The sequence below is a fragment of the Diceros bicornis genome, chromosome 38 (genome assembly GCF_020826845.1).
Source record: "Diceros bicornis minor isolate mBicDic1 chromosome 38, mDicBic1.mat.cur, whole genome shotgun sequence".
In the NCBI taxonomy this organism is placed as follows: Eukaryota; Metazoa; Chordata; class Mammalia; order Perissodactyla; family Rhinocerotidae; genus Diceros; species Diceros bicornis.
This window is the reverse complement of record NC_080777.1, coordinates 29,095,610-29,120,614: the sequence shown is the minus strand read 5'-3', so window position 1 is coordinate 29,120,614 and position 25,005 is coordinate 29,095,610. Positions and strand designations below refer to the sequence as shown.

At 39.9% G+C, this 25,005-nt stretch overlaps 1 protein-coding gene across 3 annotated transcripts in view; it reads right to left on the bottom strand.

The window, feature by feature from the left end:
• Nucleotides 1-24,544, bottom strand: part of CAMSAP2 (calmodulin regulated spectrin associated protein family member 2) — a 116,638-nt gene extending 92,094 nt beyond the window's left edge. For 2 of the 3 annotated variants that reach the window (XM_058533762.1, XM_058533763.1), the window contains exons 1-2: nt 24,064-24,544; nt 3,906-4,165 (exon numbers count right to left, since the gene is read on the bottom strand). In XM_058533762.1, coding sequence (XP_058389745.1) covers nt 3,906-4,165; nt 24,064-24,202 — 399 coding nt within the window. In that variant the 5' untranslated portion in view covers nt 24,203-24,544. The remainder of the gene's footprint in view (nt 1-3,905; nt 4,166-24,063) is intronic. The other variant, XM_058533764.1, reaches the window with a different exon arrangement.
• Between the last annotated feature and the right edge of the window lie 461 nt (nt 24,545-25,005).

Sequence of the window (25,005 nt, the reverse complement as noted above, 5' to 3'; positions counted from 1 at the left end):
AATGCCTATTGCTTAAACTCGTATTAGAGCCCTTATTTCATGGTGTCTAATTAGTTTTTTTCCAGTCTTCTTCCTCACTAGATTCTAAGCTCAATATCATTCAAGTGGAAGCGTCAGTGGTCAGCTGAATGCACAGACTACAAAATACGAAAAAATGAAATCGCACATCTTATATATAGGAATATCCTTCTTGAGGGTAGAAAAATATTTCCATCATCTGTGTTTTAGCCAGAGTTTCAATGGCCTTCCCATCATGATAAAGCAGTGTAATGTCTAGTAACAAAGATGCACAATAACTCTTTAGGTTATATTTTCTGAATACCCAAAAACATCCATTATAACAATACTGACACTTTATGAGAGAATGTTTTATGCCTTACTTATCAAATGACCTATGAGCCCACTTTAATTTCCATCAAGCAAACAGAATATTTGATCTCTTTGGTACTTATTAAAGGAAAGCACTTCAAAACAAATTTTTGGTTTTTATAATAATGATTGTTCCAAAACAAGATTTGATTAAATAATAAACGTTATTTTACAAGTCATATATGAAAAGCAATCTCATTATTTCATATCACACATACTATATACATTTACTTAAATAACTGAGTTTTATAAATATCAACTCATTTCCTATATACGCAAACATGGTTGGAAAGCTGATTCACAACCAAGAAAGCTGATTCACAACCAAGAGTGTGATTCGTAACCAGTCTACAGTTTAGATAAATAGCTGGGTAAATATGATTCCAAATATTTAAGTGTGGAAATTGGTTTTGTAAATTAGAAAGTCACAGTTCTAGCTCATTCAGATTCTAACTCTAGTTTTGCTATTAACAGTCCTACCTTAGGCAAATCACTTAACCTCTCTAAACTCGAAGTATAACATACACAAAATGACTCTGAATTAGATCAATATTTCCCATACATTCTTGATCATAAAAATCACCCAGAACATTTGTTTAAAAATCCATGTCCCAACCCCTCTTCTAAAGGTTCTAATTTAGAAGCTCTGACTAGAGGGTCAGGGAATCTGTATTCAAAGTTCCTCAGGTACTCATGTTCCTCATGATCAGGAAGTTTTATCCATACCGGTTTCTGATTTCCAAGGTTCTTTCTGGCTATAAAATTCTATGAATTTAAGATTTTTATGACACTGATCAAATCCCCCAGCCCTACCTGATAATACTGAATGCAATACACATATAACTTCATTTTGCTGTGGAAGATCAAAACCTTCTCTGTACTCTTAGGCTATCTTTTTTAGCATCTGGCTCCATTTGCTACAAGTCCCTCAATCTTCACATCATTCTAGATACCAGTATTTATTCTGACAAATAATTTGATAGATAACGTGATTTGGAGTAGAACACACCTTTGGTAAAAAGATGTTCCCCTGGGATTTTAATGTATACAACTCTTCTCTGGTACATACCCATTCAGTCATACACTCAATGTTGATTCAAGCATACACTAATGTTAGCTCTCAGAACAACGTGCATTTTACCATTCTAACTGTATAGTGTTTACATTTGTCCTTCACTCACATTATTTGTAATATTCATTAGGCAGATCACAATTACAGTCCCTTCTAGCAATCTTAATAATGATTATGTCCTGAATAAACTTTAATATATTATAATTATTAATTGGCTTTAAAAAACAGTGTCTGAAAATACTTTTCCATTGACATAAGTATAGAAGAAAACATTTTAAAGGCTATACTCTTTTTTTAAAAAATCTGTCTTTAAAAGCACTGTGATAAAAAGGATATATCCTCCAACATGTGTTTTCATTAAAAAAAAAACATTCCTCTCAATCCCCACCCACCCCAAAATTACTAAGATCTGCTTAGTCAAAATTGCCTTACACTTATGATTATACTTTTGCTACCACCACAGTTTTTTTTCCAAAAGGCTGTGAGGCAGCATACAGAAATAAAAGATCTCAAAAGCATTAAGATAATTTAGAGGTGAGAGGGAGGGGGTAAATATATTCAGTACAATTAAACATGCTATTTTTCACTGTCCTTCCCAAAAAGCAGGACAATGAAGGAAACTGATACTTATTACTCGCAAACCAAACAAAACAGTTTCTTAAGGAACAAAGTTTTTACTAGTAGTCTGAGAAATCTTCTCACACAGGTTTTAGAAAAATAGTAATATTACAATATGATCAATCAAAACTTCACAGCTTTGGAAAACTTTAAATCAAATTGTGACAAAAACTGAAAGTAAACAGTTAAAACATAGGTCAATAAATGTGACACTACAACGAGTTAAGATGATGGAATCAAGTATGAAGTGTTCTAACAACCCCCAGATAGAAGTCAGAAACAGAGAAACAGAGAGATTCCATATCACTTAAATTACACTCCTTAAATATCATTTCCTGCAATCAGATGTACACGCGTCCACAGCTAATCAGCAAGATCAATACAGCGTGAAAGAAACCTGACACTAATGCATTTGGCACTCTACAAACGCCTCATTTTTAGAAGCTACAAATATCTTCATACTGTATCTTCAGACAAACTGCCCTAGAAAAATAATGTAGAAAATGTTAAGTTTGTTTCATTCTTACTAAAAATGATCTAAAATAGATAACCCACTCTAAGGACAACTGGGTTATGTAACATATACCTATCTGTATCTGAAAGAACAGCCACTAAGCAAACACTGATTCACCAAGTCATCAACGTGCTTTATAACTATCACTTGGCCTTAAAACAATGGAAGTGGAAATAGTCAAAGCAGGAGCACCCAACTAGTGCAGTGATACTAGAAAGGCTGGATGTGAGATACTGCTAGGACACCAAGGTAGAATGCTCACCCCTGCTGCTGGCAAACTGTTCACATATATGATATGTACACAAAGAAGGTATACAAAAATCAGAGGGTAACCATAAAGTGAATTTGAAGCCATCAATGAAAGTTGAAAATCGAAAATCTCATATCTGGTAATAAATATTCTTAGTTATCCTCAGCAATTCTATTATAAATCTATAACTAAATTAATTAAATTTTTATTGAAACATTCTTCTCCATTCCTTGAAAGTAATAAGTTTTTTCAAGAAGGAAAATAGGCAGAAAGCAAAGTAGGTCATCACCTCATTTAGTACTAGATTTGGTAAACTAATTTTTGTTCATCTTTCAATTTCATAATTTCATATATTTCTTAATATATTCTTCTACATATACCTCTCCTCTTCCTCCCAAGTAAGACAACTAGTCTCATATAAGAGCATGATTTAATCAAATGTGCAAAGCCCTCTTTCTTTCTAATATCATTCTTGATGATGCCCAGCATTTTGTAAACTTAAGCTAAAGCAGACCAACAGACTGAAGCGGCACACAGTGAACTTGAACATGTGGACTTGTCTCCAGAGACTATCATGAGCAAGTTCCTGCAGGCTTGTCTCAGGCCAGTTTAGAGTCCTTCATTGTGTGTCTTCCACAAGAATGAATTAATGGTTATTAAATAAACTAAAATACCTGATATGCAGAAATTCACATGCATTCAAGCATGTAAATGAACACTTAAAAAGCTCACCTCTTTGCTAATGAGAATAAAATCAAGGATGGACTTTCCATCTCTCCTAGCTAGTCTAGGATGGAAAAAAAAAAGTTTTAAAATTGAGTAAAAATCACTTTAAAGTAGTTGGAAATAAGTATTTGTTTATCCCAGGCATTATGATGACATCAAACTTTCCAAAATAGTTTATTAAAAGAATTTTCCTTATTTTGGAAACGAGGTTTGGAAAAAAAAAAAAAAAGATACTTTTTAAACTTAGGCAGAAATGACAATCCAATTTCAAAACATATTTCCTTCTGTTTTATAATACAATTCACACTCAAATTACGTACTTCAAACAAAGCAATCTAGGGTATATAAAGACTCACCATCTGTATGGGTTTCTTGTGGAGATCTCGTTCAGTTACCAATTTTTCTTGGTCAGTGACATAAAGACCTTTCTGTGCTAAAGCCTGGATTACAGCATCATGGCCCAAAAGGGGTTTTGCAGCATCACTCTTGAGAATGAGACTCCCAGCACGACAGTACAGTTCAGCCGATAGAAGCAAATTAACAACAGGTGGTTTGATGTGTTCCTGGTCATACTGATCTGTGTAAAATGGTTCTCGAAGTTCCTCTGGCACATTTTCTATAAAGATTAAGCGGAAAAAAATTCTTACAAGATTTTTATAAAGAAACAATTTATTTAGTAAGTATTATTCATGTCATAGAAACTAAGATTCCTTGTACAAACAACAATATAAGCCTTTAACTGCAAAGATGATTTATTAGACCTTGGCAGATAATCTAGAATGAGAAAGAGATAGAAATTTCCTTTCCAGAAGATATGGTTCCAAGTCTATTCTAAAAGGGACTACAAAGCAAACAAGGAGGAAAGTTTTCTGAGTCTGGCGGCTCTGGGGAAAGTCGCATTCCCACATGTACACTCAGCTATACAGAATGAGCTAGAAGATTCCTAAAAACCAGTATCAGTGAATCCCCTCACATTCAAGCAGTCACCAGGAAATGCACTGGAACAGCTATTGCAGGAGATTGCTTGTCCTTGCCACGTGAGAGTATAAAATCATTTGTCCAAAATTTTACAGCTAATCAGTTGCAAAACATCAACTGCCTAATTTATTCCGTCCCTCTGCCTCAAGGCCTCTGGTCTCTCTCCCCTCTTGCTTTGCCTGCTGAAGCTACTGAGAGGGAGATATGGGTATAATTTAGGGGAGAACTACTCTTAAAAATCCCTTACATTGGGGCCAGCCCCATGGCGTAGGTATTAAGTGCACATGCTCTGCTGCTGGTGGTCCAGGTTCGGATCCCGGGCACACACCGACGCACTGCTTGTCAGGCCATGCTGTGGCAGCGTCCCACGTAAAGTGGAGGAAGACAAGCACAGATGTTAGCTTAGGGCCAGTCTTCCTCAGCAAAAAAAAAAAAAAAAAAGAGGAGGATTGGCATGGATGTTAGCTCAGGGCTGATCTTCCTCACAAAAAAAAAAAAAATCTCTTACACTAGTAAACCACCGTTACCTCCACCTTCCCATTGACCACTCCCCATCCTACCCCCAAAAGCCCTCCCAGGCACCCAACTGACCTATTCAATGGAGACACAGAAAAGGTAGTTTACAAATGGGACATGAGAGGAAAACAAATCTCCTTCCGAGTTTCTTTGCTGTTAGCCATCTCCCTTGAAGAGTGTCAAGTCCACTCTCCCAATGTCTACTTCCAAATCAACCTCAGGAGCTATCTTCACATTTGCTGGCAGCAGGATCACTAACACAAGACAAACAAAACATTTCTCACTGTTTTACAAGTTTTCTTGCCTTTTCTACCCTGTGTCTCTTCCTCTTCCTCCCTACTCCTTACTTGGGCTCTACACTTTTCATCAAAACCAAGACAAGAATGAGGTTTGTCCCCTCAAAAGGAAAGGTGGGGCATCGAAGTTAAAAGTCAATAAGGAGTTGCAATCAGAGAACCTGAACTCTGGCTGACACTTAGCCAGTCCCTCACCTGCCTTCTCTGTGCAAAGTGAGGTTCTGAGGCCAGCCATCCCCTATCACGGATTTTAGGAGTCTCCTGAACAGAGAGCTTTAATGTAAGCTCAATAATGCCACGGTACTAATCCAAGTTAGCATTTCAAAAAATTTCTTCACAAAGTATTAAAATACTCCTTAACAATTTTCACCCTAAAGTTTCTGAAAGGCTTTTATTATTTAGAAAAATATTTTCATCAAACAATACTATAGTAACGACTGCTGTTCATTTTATATACCAGCATGGTTCTAGGGAATTAAAAGCAATAGGAATAATCCCTACCCTCAAGGAGCCAATAATCTACAAAAGACTAGACAGACAGGTAAGTTAAGCACTTCAGAAACTGGAGACAATACTAAGTAGTAAATGATTAAGCACCAAATGAAAGAAATGAACACAAGTGCTAAGAGCTCAGAGGAGGAAGCGTTATGGTGAGCTGACATGACTTCATCTTAAAGAAACAGGATAGGAGGAATACGCAGAATTTGTTTAGTCAAAAAAAGGGGTCTTTCTAAACACAAGGGGAGAGAGAGAAGATGTGAAGAGAAACCCACCTGAACAGCGGGATGGAGAAAAGCTTCATGTAGGAGAGCAGTGAGAGGTAAAGCTGGATGGGAGGCTGGCGCTAAGACTTTAAAGTAACATCTCTTTGAAACTTGAGGCCTTTATGTAACAGCTAACAAAGAACTGCTGACAGTGTCAAAGGAGGAGAGTGACACACTAAGCGTTATGTTTGGGAACAATTAACCTGGTATTCAATACTGATGGCGGTAAAAAATCAGAGATAGAATATTACAGAGATAAACAAATGAAGTTGGAAGACAGCAGTGGAAACAGGAAATGAAGGACATAAGAGACTGCCAAAGACAAACTCAAAAGGACCCAGAAATAAAGGAAAGAGAGGGGGTCACGACAACAATCAAAGATGAGCAAGCCTGAGTCTTGGGAAATGGTGGTATCATTAATAGAAAAAGGAAAATCAGAGGAAGCATCAATTCTGGAAGCAAGATCATAAACTCAGTTTTATATACGTTGAGCTTGAAACAATAGCAAAAATATCCAAGTGGAAATATCCAAAAAGCAGCTGGCGATATAGAACTCTGGAAAGAGGTCAAGAGTAGATGTATCAATTTGGGATTTCGGTGACATCTAAAAATATCATCCTCCTTTAATAATTGAAAACATTTTCCTTCCTTCATAGCTGCATTAACCAGCAGTGAGCCAGCCTTAAACTTAACAGCTACCTCAGCATCAGCTGGAAACTACAGAATACAGTCCTGGTATTCATCTAAATTTTAGTATCACAGAAACTAAATAGAAGCTATTTAGTACAACAACTCTAAAAGGGAAATTATTTGATTTTAAAAGATTATAAAATATATACATAGTGGATTTTTACTTCCTGTACCAATTTAAAAAATGACTAATATAGGTGACTTGGTATCTAAACACTAGTTGTGCAAAGAAAAGTGACTGCTCATTATCAGGATTACAAACTTCTCTAACATACCTGTACATCCATCTAACATTTATTTACTGCTTTTACATCCATTCTCACTTGGTGAAACTGGCAAATCAGATAATATACAGATAAATATTAGGAATATACTAATACCTATTAAGGATCTTCTATGTGTCAGACACTGTCCTAAACATGCATTCTGTCTTTCAGTCCTAACAATCCTCTTGTCCCCATTTTACAGATAAGGAACCCAAGAAAGGTTATTGTGCCCAAGGGCACATAGCTGACAAATGCAGAGCCCAGCTCTAAACCATCTAGCTAAACAGATTCAAAAATAACAACCGTTTTGCCAAGAGCACAAGGTTAGAAGGTGGAAGACACACAGCTCTGGGGCTATTTCCATTTTATTACGGCATACCCACAAACCTAAATTATGAAAGTGTAAGTTTTAAAAAGTTCCCAAAGCAAAGAAAAGCGAAAGGATCCAAAACAAGTCAAAGAACGTTTCAAAAATATGACAAAAACAGATTTTTTCCACCCCCAAAAGAATGCAAAACTGCATACTGAATATTATAAAATAGGTCACTTTTAAAAACAAGTCTTCAAGAACTAAATATGCTTAAGAGAAGACTTCAAAAATGTTTATCATTTTTGCCAATAGCAAAAGACTATTTTTTTTTTAAAAATTTGGAGTTCTACCACATTTTAAAACAAATGAACTGAAACAGCATATTAGAAAATAAACAAAATCAAAAAGGCAAAATCAAAGATGAGAGGTTTCACCGTCTCCCCGACCTCCAGAGCACAAAAGCTAAGACATTAACACTTATGGAACAGATGAATGAAACACCATAGGAGACAAGCTTTTCTTGTGCACCAGGACTTGAGCAGAACCTACCTTAATCATGTTGTTATAAATCCTGACTAGATCCAAGTTTTGAAATTAACAATCACCTGCAATGCTTAAGATACAAGTAGAGGGAGTAGAGAGAGTACTGCTCAAGGCAATTTTCTATAAAGCTGGGTCAGCTACTAGTTGCATCCATATGCCAGTAAATGATACAGAATTCTTTAAAACAATGAAAGGCGGGAGGCAAGAGCGGTATGCATTTTAGAAATATCACCACACCTAATCATGGGAACACTACCTTATTTTCCAAATGTAAAAAATTATTTCTAAAACAATCGCTAAGACAGAACTCATGAGTTTCAAAAACTCCAACGGAAAGTAAGCCATAGACAAACTCTAAGTTAACCAAAAGACACAAAAATGGTCAATAACATGAAAAAAATACATAGTACCAGTAATCAAAGTTACCAGACAACATTTTTTTCCCCGTCAAAACAGCAGAATTTTTTTTAAACCCACTATTGATGGGGATGTACTGAAATGAGTACCCTCACACATGACCAGAGGGCAAGGACCAGGTCTGTCTAATTCACCATAATACAAATCCCCAGGCACCTAACTCAGTGCCTAGTATATGGTGAGCACTCAATAAACATATGATAAGTGAATGAAAACGTTATTTTTTTAAAAATTTCAGTCATTAGCCTTTTCCTGAAGAGACTCCCAGATTTCAATTTTTCCAGACTCTGCATTAGTAATCATAATTCACTTCTTATACCGGCTTTGAAAAACTTGAGAGTTTTCCCCTAGGCCACTCTACTTCTGCAATATATTCCCTCTCAAACTCAAACCTTTTCTTAGCTAACCTATATTCCCTACCATTAGGAGGCAGCATGATATAGCAGGAAAAATAGGGGCTTTGAATTAAAAAAGATGAGTCACCATACCCAAAGCAATCTACAGATTCAGTGCAATCCTTATCAAAATCCCAATGGCATCTTTCACAATTCTAAAATTCGTATGGAGTCACATAAGACCCCTAACAGCCAAAGCAATCTTGAAAAAGAAGAACAAAGCTGAAAACATCACACTCCCTGATTTCAAACTATATTACAAAACTACAGTAATCAAAATAGTATGGTACTGGCATAAAAACAGACACATAGGGGCCGGCCTGGTGGTGTAGCGGTTAAGTTTGTGCACTCAGCTTCGGCGGGCCGGGGTTCACAGGTTCGGATTCTGGGCGCGCACCGATGCACCGCCTGTCAAGCCCTGCTGTGGCAGCGTCCCACATAAAGTAGAGGAAAATGGGTACGGATATTAGCCCAGGGCCAATCTTCCTCAGCAAAAAGAGGAAGATTGGCAACGGATGTTAGCTCAGGGCTAATCTTCCTCACAAAAAAAAAAAAAAAAACCAGACACACAGATCAACGGAACAGAATAAAGAGCCCAGAAATAACCCACAGATCCATGGTCAACTAATTTTATGACAAAGGGGCCAAAAATATACAATGGGGAAAGGACAGTCTCTTCAATAAATGGTGTTGGGAAAACTGGACAGTCACATGCAAAAAAGAATGAAACTAGACCCTTACCTTAAACCATACACTAAAGTCAATTCAAAATGGATTAAAGACTTGAACGTAAGACCTGAAACTATAAAACTCCTAGAAGAAAACATAGGTGGTAAGCTCCTTTGACATCAGTGTTGCTAACGATTTTTTGGATTTGACACCAAAAGTAAAGGCAACAAAAGCAAAAATAAACAAGCGGGACTACAACAAACTAAAAAGCTTCTGCACAGCAAAGGAAACCATCAACAAAATGAAAAGGCAATACTGACTGGGAGAAGATATTTGCAAATCACATATCTGATAATGGGTTAATATCCAAAATATATAAAGAACTCAGAACTCAACAGCAAAAAAATAAGCAACCTGATTAAAAAATGGGCAGAGGATCTGAATACACATTTTTCCAACGAAGACAAACAGATGGCGAACAGGTACATGAAAAATTGCTAAACATCACTAATCATCACCGAAATGCAAATCAAAACCACAACAAGATACCATCTCACATCTATTAGAATGGCTATTATCAAAAAGACAAGAAATAACAAGTGTTGGCGAGGTGGTGGAGAAAACGGAACCCTTGTGCACTGTTGGTGGAAATGTAAATTGGTGTAGCCACTACGGAAAACAGTATGGAGATTCTTCAAAAAATATAAAATAGAACTACCGTGTGATCCAGCAATTCCACTTCTGGGTATTTACCTGAAGAAAAAGAAAACACTAACTTGAAAAGATACATGCACCCCCACGTTCACTGCAGCATTATGTACAACAGCCAAGATATGGAAACAACCTAAGTGTCCATCAGTGGATGAATGGATAAAGACAATGTGGTACATACATACAATGGAGTATTATTCAGCCATAAAATAGAATGAAATCTTAGGGCTTGTCCAGTGGCATAGCGCTTAAATCTGCACACTTCACTTCGGCGGCCCGGGGTTCCCAAGTTTGGATCCCAGGCGCAGACCAAAGCACCACTTGTCAAGCCATGCTGTGGCAGCATCCCATATAAAGTAGAGGAAGATGGGCACGGATGTTAGCTCAGGGCTAATCTTCCTCACCAAAAAAAAAAAAAAAAAAAGAATGAAATCTTGCCATTTGCAACAACATGGATGGACCTGGAGGGTATTATGCTAAGTGAAATAAGTCAGAGAAAGACAAATACTGTATGATCTCACCTATATGTGGAATTAAAAAAAAAAAAATGAGCTCATAGATAACAGAGAAGAGATTGGTGGTTGCCACAGGCAGGAAGTGGGGGGTGGGAGGAATGGGTGAAGGGGGTCAAAGGTAGAAACTTAGTTATAAAATAAATAACTCATGGAGATGTAATGTATAGCATGATGACTATAGTTAATAATGCTGCATTGCATATTTGAAAGTTGCTGTGAGTAGATCTTAAAAGTTCTCATCACAAAAAAAATTTTGCCACTATGAATGGTGACAGTGATGATAATTTCACGATATATACAAATAATGAATCATTATGTTGTACATCTAAAACTAATATATGTCAATTATACCTCAATTTAAAAAAAAACAAAAGACGAGCCTTAATTTTCCCACTTGATACGGGATCTTGAAGGCAGTAATTAACTTCTCTGAGTTCAAATTTCCCCATATGTCACAGATGTGCCTACTACTTCTACTCTGACTTTAACTTCCCCCACCTCCCCCTGGCCCACTGTCCTCCAGACACCCAAGTCTTTCTGTTGCTACAATATGCCAAGCTCTTGCCTTCTGGCATGAGAAACAGCACTAGCTGTTTCTCCTGCCTCTAACGTTCCTCCCTTTAACCTTCACATGGTTGGCTCTTTCCATTCAGACCTCAGTTAAATGTCACCTCCTCAGATATACCTTCTCTGACCACCCAATCAGTCATCCTATTTTAAATCTCTATATAACAGTTATTATTATCTTGTAATATTTATGTTTGTTTATTTCCGCCCCCTCCCACTATAATGTCACCTTGGAGGAGAAGAGGATACTTCTCTATCCTGTGTCACTAGCACCTAGAATGTAGCCTGCACTAAAGTATTTATTAAAAGAATGTGCAGTACCTAAACACAGAGCTTTGCCTTCAAAGAAAAGGTCAATTAAAAGTTAGCTCCCTCCTTCCCTCCACTTACCAAACCATGTGCTAAGCGCTGTATGGCATTCCTGAACTTAAATTACCTCCTTCACTTCTCCCACTACCCTATGAGACTAAAGCACCTCTTCTGAGCTCCAGATCCTTATAAGCCACCTACTCAACTCTTCACTTGGAGGTCACAAAGAAACTTCAAACTCAAAATGGGAGCCAGGTTTCTCAGTGACAAGTAGAGTTACAAATATGAAAAGGGAAAAGACTAGAAAGAACTCTATGGTGCTGGACTGAAATGGGAAGTGTCAGTATGAACACATGGTGTTTTATATCTATCTATATATAGAGAAAGAAATAAATGTAGCTATATGTTATGCACGCATGTGAGTTTCCCAGCTCCATCTGCTAAACTCCAGTAGCAATAAGCCTAGCACCTATAGCTTGGTTTCTAACATCCTTTCCACTAGAAGGACCCAGGCTCTTAAAGAAACAGCTGTTTCCAGGGCTGGAACAGGAAAAGTACAAGATGAGCTAATAATGTATTTGTGTGTGCCTGTGTGTGCATGCCAGAAAGTAAGGAAATGCTAACAAGTGATGGGGCCATGTCAAAAGGACACAGGATCCAGCTGAAAGGACATCTCATTGGCCAACTCTGAGACAACGTGAACAGCAAAATAAATAATGATAATAAAGGATTATAACCCATTAAATAAAGCAGGAATCAATGAGCCTGTCCTGATACAAATAAATGAAAAAATAAGTAAAAGAGAAAGAGAAAGCTCTTCTTTGTAGTAGAATACCAACTAATAAATGGGAAAAAAACAACAGTAATAAATAATAGCAATAATTGATTCAAGTAAGAATCATTATTGGATGCTAAAGTGTTGGGTAAAAGTATGATGAACAAGGTATTTCAAATTATCTCCCTATAAATTACTTATTAATTAAAAGTGAAAAAATAATAATTTTATAGTGGAGAAAAGTGGCAGATACCACTTTACCAAGTGATCCAAGTTAACATCACCAACACTGGAACAAACATTATGCACCTCCTGATGCGATCTACTGAGGATAAAGCACCTCTTCCGTGGTAGTCCTGCCAGATTTACATAACTTGAATTTAATCATTAAGACACATTAGACAAATCCAAATTGAGGGACATTCTGTAATATAACTGGCCTGTTGTTTTTATAAGATAAAAATATATTTTAGTAAAGGAGCAAATCAACACAAAGGGTATTTGAGAGTTCTTTGTACTATACTTACACGTTTAAAACTATGCTGAAAAAAGTTATGAAATCTCAAAATGCCCCAAATCAATCTTTTCCTTCAAATTTGATCATCTTCCAGTGTTCCCGACATCAATGAACTACCCCACCATCCATCTAGTTGCACAAGCCAGAAACCTAGGAGTCATCATTAACGCCTCCCTCTCCCTCAACCCCCAAATAAAATCCACCCCTTCTCACAATCTCAGTTCACGTCTCCCAGGTCCAGGCTATCAATACTCTTCAGCTGAATTACTGCCTTTACTCCTAAATTTCTCTTCGCACATTCACTCTTGTCCTCACTCCAAACCATTCTCTACTACAGCCAGAATTCCCTTATTTCCCATAAGCAAATTTGATCATATCACACACACCACCACCAAACCCTAGGGTTCTCAATGACTTCCAACTTCTTTCAGGATTAAAATCCTTCCTCTGACTTAAAAGAAAGCAATGATCCTGCCCTGCCCATCTCCTTGTATTATGCCACATGTAGTTCCTGGAAACCACGCCCCCTTCTGCTATAAAGCCTTTGCCTTTGCACATTCTGATCACTCAGTTCAGAATGCTCTTTCTCCCTGTTCTTTACATCCTTTCAGATTCTTGGGGGCCAGTAATCCATTCAGTTTGGTCCAATTTCTTTCCAATAAAGGGAAAGAACATAGCATTTATCCTTCTTGCCCTGTACGTCAGTGTAATGTACTTCTACTTCCAAGCCTATTCAATTCTCTATTATAAAAGATGAATAAGTTTGTAGTTTGTAAAACATACATGAAATCTTTTAAGATACTTTAATTATAAATAAGTACTAATAAGCAAAAAGTTTGTGTCAGGCATGGACAGAATTCATAGAATGTGTTAAATAAAGGTAAGAAGTTAGTGGCATATATATGTTAAACATAGAAAGGGATAGAAAAAAACAAGATATCTGATATTCATGAGGTATGCAGGTGCTAAAGATTCATGATACACTAAATATACAAGATACTAAATATTCATGATATATTAAATATGCATGAGACTGAAGAAACAAGAGGCAACGAACACTAAATATACATGAACACTTAATACTCATGAGTCCTTAATTTGGCCACCCACTGGTGACACCCACTCTGGCCTACGTGTCCTCTGCTCAAGGAACACAAAACCCATGGCTATTCACCAGGCTTACTGGCAAGCTACAGCTGTGGTAGGCACGTCTGTCCCATGTCTCTCTGACACAGCAAGTGTGTATCACGGGCCTGTGCGTCACTGTGGGCCTCTTTATTCGAACCTCAACTCTGGTCCTTGTGACCACACCATCAGTGGGGAAGACCAATGTAACAGAAAGAGACGGATATATGAACACCATATACTGCAGGATTCAGGGTGTGGCTCTTTCTCCCTCCTTGCACTCTATCCTAAAAGTGTTGTTAACTTATCCAATCCCTTTCTGCTCTGTGAGCTCTGGGGTACTTTGCCTGGTAGTATACTTGGAGGTTACCATTCACCAAAGTAATTTCCCAAATACTTAAAAAAGAGAAATTTCTTTTAAAGGAGTATTCCAGCTAATAAATGAAGAAGTCATGACAGACAGATAACTAGACATTAAGTGCCTCCTAGTAGAAGTACACACGACCTATGAAGTAGGAAAAAAAAAATCTGAATCCATATAATTCGCTAGATCTATCAATATATAAGAAATACAGGGGACAAAGAGAAATCTATTAAACAACATACAAAGATCCAGACCGCGGGAAACTTTACAGGACAAATACTCCAGTTTCTCCAAAAAATAAATTGCAAGGAAAACAAAATTAGATGGAGGGGGAACCTATGTATTAAAAAAACATAAAAAGACATTCCAACCAATTGCAAAGTATGGCCCTCATTTGGGTATTGATTGGAACAAATGAACTGTAAAACAAAAAAAAGACAAAAAACAAAAAGATTTGAGACAATCAGAGAAACCTTAATACTGATGATATGGAGTCGTGTGATGATGGCAGCACCACGGCTATGTTTAAAAAGGGAGTCCCTGAGCCAGCCCTGATGGCCTAGTGGTTAAGTTCAGCACACTCCGCTCTGGCAGCCCCAGTTCGGTTCCCAGGCGCAGAACTACACCATTTGTCTGTCAGTAGCCACGTTGTGGCGGCGGCTCACATAGAAGAACCAGAAGAACTCAGAACTATACACAACTATGTACAGTTGGGGGGCGGTGGGGAGGAAGACTGGCAACAAATGTTAGCTTAGAGAAAATCTTTCCCTGCAAAAAAAAAAAGGGGGGGGGAGTCCTTGACTTTTAGAGATACATACATACATATATTTATAAATGAAATGATATAATGTATGAGATTTGCTTCAAATAACTGGCCAGGTAGGGGTGTGGGGCCTGTTTACAGACTAATCAAGATTGGCCATGAGCTGATGACTGTGGAAGTTGGGTGAAAAGCACATGAAGGTTTACTGTCATTGTATACATTAGAGATTTTCTATAATCAAATGGCTTGGTTTAAAGAGAAAGAAAAAAGCAAGAGGAGAGTACAGAACCTCCATTCAACCATTAGGGAAGAGCTATGTAATGGTGTGGTACATGGATGTGAGGCCTGGAACTACTACAGCCATTTGCTACCATGAGAGAAAACATCTGGAGAAATGAAACTCACATGAAGAAGAGCACAGTTAAGGGAAGCACAGAGAAATGGAGCTGGATCCCTGATCAAACCAGATCCCAAGCCCATTCTACCTCAGAACTTTTTCAGTTGTATGAGCCAATAAATCCTCTCTATTGCTAGCCAATTTGAGTTGGATTTTCTGTTACTACAAGTGCAAGTATCCTGATACAACCTCCCATTCACTTCCCACCCACTCTAGTCACAGTTCTGCCTCCACATTCTCCTCAATATGTTCTCAGCCAAGTCATCAATAACTTCGTTGTTGCTGAATCCAATAGATTTTCTGAGACCTCTTCTTGCTTATTAATCTCTCTCAACTGCACCTTATACTGCCTCATCCTCAATGTTCTCTTCCCTAGGCTTGAGATGGCATACTGGCCTGATTTTCTTTCTTCCTCTCTGGTTACTCTATGTCTGGCTCCTTTGCTGGCTCTCCTCTCTTGGGCCCCTTCTCTCTTCACTCTCCTTCAAAGCGACTGGCAGTCACTCATTCTTTTCATTTTAATTACCACCTATCTCTCTCACCCCTGAGATGTCCTGAGCTCCACATATGAATTTTCAAGGGTCTCATGTACACACCACCATTTTAGATATGCCTCAAACTCAACACTCTCTCCCACTCTCTTTCTCTCTCACACACACAACCTGGCCCTCTGCCATTGTTCCCTTTCTCAATAAATAGAGTCAGTCTTAACACCTCCCACAATCTCATCCTTCCTTCCATATGTCCAATCACCAAGTCTTATCTTTTACATCCATCCATTCCTTTCCATATCCATTGCTACCATCTAAATTCAAGCTGCCATCCTCTCTCACCTGGACCACAGTAACTTCCTAATTGTCTTCCTCCTTCATAACTCTTAGTACCCTCGCCCCCAGTACATTTTCTACTCTGTTTCTGAGTGATCTTTTTTTTATTGTGGTAAAATATACACAAGATTTACCACTTTAACCATTTTTAAGTGTACACCAAGAGATCCTTTGAAAATCAGACTTCCAATGATGTCAGCTGGCTTAAAACAGAAACGGAGCAGCTCTGGGTCCAGGTGGGAAGGAAACTTTTCACTAGATCTATCCTTTTCTACCCTTTGAGTTTTGAATCTGTGCCTGTCTCACCTATTCAAAAAACATTTTTAAGTGTCAAAAAGTAAATTTTCAAGAACTTATAATCAAGACCTCCAGCATCTATGTAAAAAAAAAAATTGAAGTAGCTTAAAAAAAAGAATATTTCTGCTGTTTCAAAATCTGTTACAATATAAATTCTACAAAACATATAAATTAGAGAAAAATTTACAAGGTCAGCAACCTCTTTATTTGAATGTCATCCAAAAAGAGAACGGAAAAACATGGAGACAGTTGAAAAAGAGAATCTTGAGAGTAGTATTAAAATGCCAGCAGAAATGAAACCTTCTACTTTGAAACTTGGCTTCCCTGAGGACAAATGTCTTTTAAAGTATTTCAAACATTTCAAATGTCCTTTATTCCAAGGGTCTAAAGTACTTAAAATTTGCATGCAATTCCCATTTTAGGGACAGAAAATGTCGTGAAGGACAGGGGTGGGAACAGGGGAACAAAGGTCAAAACAATCTTTTAAGATCATGCACAGACCAGGAACCTGTGTTTGTGAAAGATGGAGTGGGGAGATGAACACTTCTTCCAGTTAAATGAAATTCCATCTCTTTACCTCAAGACGATAGGATACACGTACGGCATAAACATTACTAGGCATAATAGTGCAGAGCGCAATTCTCTACTGCTGTATTCCCAGCCTGTTCTATCTTTGCTAGTTTGTAGTAAAAAATATTTTTAACAAAAAGAATTCTTTGAAATTATTATAAGAAATATAATCCCATTCCACAATGGCAAAGAGAATACCTAAAGGCAGTCTAAATTTGAAACTGATAAATTCCAACACTTTGCAATTTGTGTTTTCTTCTAAAGAACTCAAAGCAGTATAAAGATACTTATTGTCATGACTCTTCAGCAAGCAGGGAAACTGCGACAAAGAGTCTTTAGGAAAATGCCCCTCCAAAAAGGGAGTGAGTGGTAGAGGGAGATCTGGAAAGATACTACTATGGAGGCCTTTAATCTAAAATGTTATGTTGACGAAAAGTCAATGTTTAAAAAGAAAAGGAAAAACTATGCAAGACGGTGGAAAAAGTGCTAAATGTGATCAATGAAAACAATTACCTCAGCTAAAGCATCAAGCTTGTCACTACTAATCAATGTGTAATATTTAATTTAAATATCATTCTTTATAATTTACCATTAGAAAACATCCATAAACTAGTACACAGGGAAAACTAGATCCACAGGGGGCACAGGGGAAGGCCCTGAAATGACAGACCAATGCTAAATATATTTCCTATTTCTGTACTAATCAAATATAAATGGGTTTGTTCAAGAAAAATTAAATATACTTTAAAATTCTGCAAAAAAAATTTTAAGACTTACACTTGAAAGGTTTGACACTTTATACCTTCACTCCCAGTACTATGCTATAAAATTGTAGTGAACTATAGGAAAATATAAAGCATAGAAGTTAAAACACAAATTTTAGTATCATAAAGGCTTGGTTCCACCCCTTCAAGCTGGATGATCAAGGGCAAGTTATTTAACCCCTCTAAACCTGTTTCCTCATTTATAAAAATGGCAAACTATCATATTTCCTAAATTCTTATTTTCCATGTGAATATTTGTGAAATCAGAATGCCTAATTAATTTGTACTTTAATGTACAAAAGACTTTTTTAAATTGAGTGTATCTTATAATCTTTACAGCGGTGGTTCTCAGCTGGAGTCATTTTGCCCCCCAGGAGACATCTGGCAATATCTGGAGACATTTTTGCTTGTCACAAGTGGGGTGGAAGCAGGGGTGGGTAATACTACTGTCATCTAGTGGGTAGAGTCCAGGGATGCTGCTAAAATCCTACAATGCATAGGACAGCCTCCCACAACAAAGAATTACCCAGCCAATAGTTCTGTGATTGGGAAACCCTGCTTTAGAGTTGTAGAAGAAGAAATAAAATACTACCTACTTAAAATAGGGTCATTCTCAGAATAAAAGAAATAATACATGTAAAATGTTCAAAATTGTACTTAGCACAAAGTATGTGTTCAATAAATTAGTTATATATATTTTTTAAATCCAATATGCTTAAGATAATTTACTTATCTACTAAATAAATACCAAATTCCCTAACCTGGCCCTTCAAACAATTCTGTCCCAATTTACCTTTCAAGCTGGATCTCCCACTACTTCATTACATAAACCTCCTCCAATCCAACTGGTCTATGCTGTTTCACTAACACTACCTGGGTTTCACAACTCCATGCCTGCACACAAACCACTTCCTCCATCTACAATACAAGCCTGACTCCCTTCAGGGTCTAGTCTAACTACCACCTCCACTTCAGAGGCCTTCCTTCATAGATCAAGAGGCTGAAAGTGACCTCTCTCCCCTGTCTCCTACCCCGCCCTCTCTCCGCATGTCACTGTTCCAGTTACATGGCTCATATATTTCCTCAACTAAACTATAGTTATTCATTTATTCTATCTCTCCTACTAGAGCACAAACTCTTAGAAGAAAGGCATGGTTTAAAAACCTGTAGCATTTGCCACTGCTAATAAGACCACCCCCCTTGAAACTTTCTCCTTCCAGGGCCTCAGTATTATTATACTTTCTTAATTCTCTTCCTAACTCCCTGATTGCTCTATTTCTGCCTCTTTTCCTCAGTGCTCCCCCACCCACAAAACCATTCTAAGTGTTCACTACCCTAGATTCTGTCTCAAATTTCTTCTCTCCCTCTACGATCTCATCTGCTTCCAACTTCAATTACACTGCTATTCACAGAAGGTTCCCAAATTATTTCTAGCCTCAAGTTCTCAATCATATTCCATACCTACATGTATAGCTACCTACTTCACTAAATTTCTCAGATATTTGGCCAACATATCAAGTTCAAAGTTTCCAAAAACAAAGCTGACTTCTGATTCCAACTTGTGTCTTTCTCTCTCCCTGCCAATGGCATCACAATTCATCCTCCCAGTCACTAAATTTCAAAAGCTCAGGTAACCTCATCCTTAAAACCTCAGGTGACCTCATCCTCTCATGTATTACCTTTTTATTTAAACCACTCCCCATGCACCCCAAATTCAGTCTTTAGAAATACCAGGGATTGGGGCCGGCCCGGTGGCGCAAGCAGTTAAGTGCGCGCACTGCACTCTGGCGGCCCGGGGTTTGCCGGTTCGGATCCCGGGCGTGCAGGGACACACTGCTTGTCAAGCCATGCTGTGGCGGCATCCCAAATAAAGTGGAGGAAGACGGGCACAGATGTTAGCCCACGGTCAGTCTTCCTCAGCAAAAAAAGAGGAGGATTGGCAGATGTTAGCACAGGGCTGATCTCCTCACAAAGAAAAAAACAAGAAATACTAGGGATTAAATCTCTGCAACATTTTTTGTATTTTCTGCCTCTTTTCCACTAATTTGGCTTCTACACCTATAGCATAGTGGTTAAGAGCAGAGACGGAAATCAGATTCCCCAGGTCCCAGCTCTGTAAGCTGGGTGGCTTTGGATGAGTTCTTAAACCTCTGGGCCCCATTTTCCTCATCAGTACAACTGGTATGATTAATAGTTTCCACTCTTTAGGTGGTCATGAGGATTAAAATGAGATAATACATGTAAAGCACTTGACACACAGTAAGTACTCAATAAATATTAGCAGCTTTATCATCATTTCCAACCTTCAAGCCCTCATGATCTCTTGCCTGGACTCCTGCAATAACTTCCCAAACTGCCCTCTCTGCTGTTAAGTCTCTCTTAAACACAATGCTACCCACTGCCATCACAATCTTCATATATGCACAAGAGTTACAGTTTATGTAGGACTGTGACAACAAAATGTGTTGGGATATATGATGAAATGTAACAAGGTATATTTACAACAGCAAACAATTTTATATTACTAAACTAAATGGTATAAAAGGGAGAATGATAGTTGATAAAGCTGAAATAATAGACTGACACTAGAAAATGAGCCTTAAATTCCACATTAAGAACTCTAAATTCAAGAATTTAGTAAGGAAGAGAGTCATAAGAGGTTGTGCACCTACCATTTTCCCCAAAGGATGTAAGGGAGGAGAACATTTAAAGCAAACTCAGTAATATCACTGCTAAAATGGGTCAAGCTGTTCAAAGACAGTAGAGACAGCACGAATAGTTTAATTTCTTCTTCTTTTGCAATTTGCTTAAAGTAATCAGAGTATCTGTTTAACTGTGTGAAATTCATCTAAACAAACTTATTCTTCATCTGATCAAAACTGTATCTGCATTCTTCCACAAAATAAACTATTAAGATTTGGGCTATCTGGAATATTTTTAGTGTAAAGAGAAGAATATGATTCAGGGCCGGCCCCGTGGCTTAGCGGTTAAGTGCGCGCGCTCCGCTACTGGCGGCCCGGGTTCGGATTCCGGGCGCGCACCGATGCACCGCTTCTCCGGCCATGCTGAGGCCGCATCCCACATACAGCAACAAAAAGAATGTGCAACTATGACATACAACCATCTACTGGGGCTTTGGGGAAAAAAAGGAGGAGGGCTGGCAGTGGATGTTAGCTCAGAGCCCGTCTTCCTCAGCAAAAAGAGGAGGATTAGCACGGATGTTAGCTCAGGGCTGATCTCCCTCACAAGAAAAAAAAAAAAAAGAATATGATTCAAAGCTCGTGACATAAGACTTCAAATTAAGCAAATACTCCATCTACTTTCTAGGTACTACAATGCTAGTGGTTTACTTACTTTTTTGTGGTTCAATAACTTCATTCTATGCCCACAATTGATTTCAAGCTTTCATTTTAAATCTTTACCAACATATAGTTCTAAAAGTGACCACTTTTTAATATGTCAAAAGTTAGAAAGCTTCTGACGGAAAAAGACTAAATCAGTGCCTGAAGACTCTACATGTCATCATTAAAGTGATTTTAGTAAATTGTGATTTAAAATTGGGCTAATTTTTTGAATGATTAACTGAATACCATTAGGTAATACCTTTGAAATATGTTGTCTATTAACATTGATAACAGTGTCTGCAGCAAATGAAGAATACTTACATCAAAAGAAATGAAATCTTATTTCTTTTCCATTCACTCCATATAAATTTATACTTTGAAAGACTAGTAATTAAAGAATAAACAGAACGTACAAACATAATATTCTTAATAATGTATTGATTTCTTGTTACGAAGTCACTCTCTTAAAGTCTTCTCAACTTGTTTTTCACATTTTGAACATGATGTTTTTATCCATTCCAACTGCTGCCAAGGCAAATGTAGGTAAGTAACAACAATATTCATCTAAATCATCTGAGAGTATGTTAAGATCTGCCCACTCTTCAAAGAAAAAGGAAAAGAAAAAGACTTTTACCATGTACTATGTGCACATTTTTGCAGATAAAAAGACTACGCTGCAGAGTGGTGTAAAGAGCAAAGACTTCAGAGTCAGAAAGGCGAGCTGGCATGCAGAATCCACCACTTGCCAAATGTTTAATCTTAAGCAAATTCATCTCCCTGAGCCTGCTCCCTCACCTATAAGATGAGAACAGTATCTATCTGGAGGGTTGCTGTAGTAATAAACAAAGCACAGATGTACAGTACTTGGACATAAGAGGTGTGCCCTGTCTCCAGCAATGCCATACCCTTAGGTGTCAGGCAGTCACATCAAAACTCATCTCTGCTCTCAATAAAGTGTGATAGGAGGAAAGCTGTTCATCCTCTCTGTGCACTGGCATCCTCAGTTTTTTTAAATGGGGAACACACCACCACCTCACAGCCTTGCTGTGACTCCTCAAAGTACAACCCAATGACAGCATCTAACACAGTGCCTGGCACATGACAGACTCCACTGGGATCAGATTCCTTTCACCTCCTCCCTTCCTCAAGTGTGTCCAATGTGTATTCCTCCCTGGTCCAGAATCCAGGAAACTGGCCTGACAGATATCCAGCAAGTAGGCCATTGTCTGGTGAGTAGCCTTGTGAATCCAGGGCAAGATTCTGACATCTGTACTATAAGGATCCTTCCAGTTTCAGAAGGAAAGAAAGTATTTCTGCCATTCCCTCTTACTTCCATTGTGTACACACTGCTTGTCTACGTAGGTCACTATATAAATTTCTCTTTTTCCATTTTTCCTAAATATTTAAACAGCTTTCATTTCTCCTCCAAACAGATATGAGCTTCAGCATGCTGCTTAAGTTAAAACCAAAATACGTCTATTATTCCCACTGCTATCAGCGGTTCCAGAAAATAAAAACACACTAACACTTTGTGCTTCTTCCTCTGTGCAACTCTGCACATTTTGTTCCAAAGAAATCCTTAAAATTATTTCAAAATGACTTTTTTATTATATTTACTCCTAATGCCAGTTTTAAAACCTTTAACATCTTTGTACTTCAGTATCAGAGCATGACAATTCAAATAAAACGAAACCTGTCATAAACTTAAAATCACCCTAATGTGAAGTTTCCCTCAAAATTCCACTAATTTTCCAAACACTTAAATGCATTTGCTAGTCAACTAAAAGGTGCCGTCCCGAAAACACTCAGTTGTGTATGTTCAAGCAGTCATAAATAAAACCATTTACCCACCTATTTTCACTGTCCTAAAACTGGAAATAAGCCATCCTCCCTCCTCCAAAAAACCCTATATTTAACATCTAGAGAAAAATCTGTAAATACCAAGAAGCTTTTCAACAAACATCTTATATATCCAAAATTTGTTAACTGGGGCACAGAAATTTTACAAAACGACTCTGCAAGTTACCGACGAACCACCTTACAGGAGCCTCTTCAAGTGAAATGCTCCCTAATTTTGGGGACGTTCCACAACACGGGCTCCTGAAGCAACAGTTAAGGAATTACAACCGGAGGCCCTTTTCCTGTTATTCTGCAAAGCCTGGGTAGCAGGGGGAGTGGTGGATCGCTGCTGCACTATACAATAGTGTCAACAGCACATGCCCTCAAAACACTCTTGTATCCAAAAAAAAAAAATCCACAGTGGGGAGTTTTTGTTTCTCTAAATTGAGGAAGTCGAAGTACGTTTGAAAAAGGAATACGTCTGGCTGATAACACAAAATGAAAACAGCACCCTACAGCCAGCCAGCTAGATGGGGTTTCGAGTAACCAGTCTAACAGCGCGTGAATGCGTAGGGAGGAGGATCCAGGCTTGAAGGATGACACTGAAACCGATTCGGCACCTCGACCAGGCCACCCTCCAGCCCGGGAGCCCGATCGCAGCATCACCAACGTCAGAACGGACATCCCACTGGGTGCCGTCCGCCTCCTTCCCATACATAATGAAGAAACCACCCAAGCGTCAGGGCGGTGTCATCACAGCCGTGCCCAAGGGGAACGCGCGCAGCACAAAGAGGAAAATCACGAATCCACACCACCCCACACGACAGAGCCGCCCCCGAAAACAGCAGCAACCACACTCGTGCCGTCCGATGAAAGCACCCGGCCAGCACCGCCGCCCGCTGAACGGCACCGGGTCCGGACCAGACCCGCCGAATCCATCCCTCCTCCCCCGACCCCGCGACCACGCTCGTGGGGGGCCCACTCACCGGTCCCGAAGGCCTTGGCCACCAGCCAGGCCAGGTTGCAGGCCACCTTGGCCCGGGAGAAGTCGTAGTGGTCGAAGGGCTTGATGGCCGGCACGATGAACGTCCTCCGCAGGTCCCGCGCCTCCGCGGCATCCTCCATCTTTCCCGGCGGTCCTCGGGGTCCGGGCGCGACCCTTCACATGGCGCGGCCGGCGGGGGACGGGCCGGCGCGGACCCTCGCGGCCGGGGCGGGGCCCCCCGGGCGGACACCGAGCGCAGCCGTCGGCGCGGCGGGCATAGGAATGGGGCGGCGCCGCGTCGGTCCGTGTGTCCGCCCGTCTGTCCGTCCGCCCGCGAGCGCGCGCGTGGCGCGGCCGCCTCCCCTTTGTCTCCCCTCAGTCACACGGGCGGCGAGGGCGGGGGCTGGAAGGGCCCGGAATGTGAGAGGAGGAGGCTCTCACAGTCACGTTGTGGAAAATGCCCCCGCCATCGCCACCCCCGCCCGCCCTCCCTCCCACGGAGCCGGGACCCTCGGCCGGTGGCCGCCGGGCGGTGGGCGGAGGCCGAGCGCGCCCGGCAGGGGTGGAGGGCCCACTCGGCGCAGCCCGGCCGGCCGCGGGAGACGCCGCGAGGAGACGCCGAAACCACTGCGGCGCCCGCCCGGCCCGCCTCAGCGCTCCCCCCGCCGCCGTCTCCGCCCGCCGCCGCCTCCCGCGTCTTCCTCCCGCAGACAGCGAAAGCGGCGGTGCGAGAGGCCGTGGACCCCAGGCTCTGAGTTCCTGCCTCAGCGGGGATGCCCTTGGACTCCTGCCCCTCAGTCGCCCCCTCGACCGCCCCCTCAGCCGCCGCCGCCGCCGCTGCGGTGTTCCGGCTGCGGCACGGGACGGATCCAGTCGACGCGAGCATTGAGCATGCGCCCTCGTGCGGCCGCGGCCCCACCCCCCCGCCGCCCGCCCGCGGAGC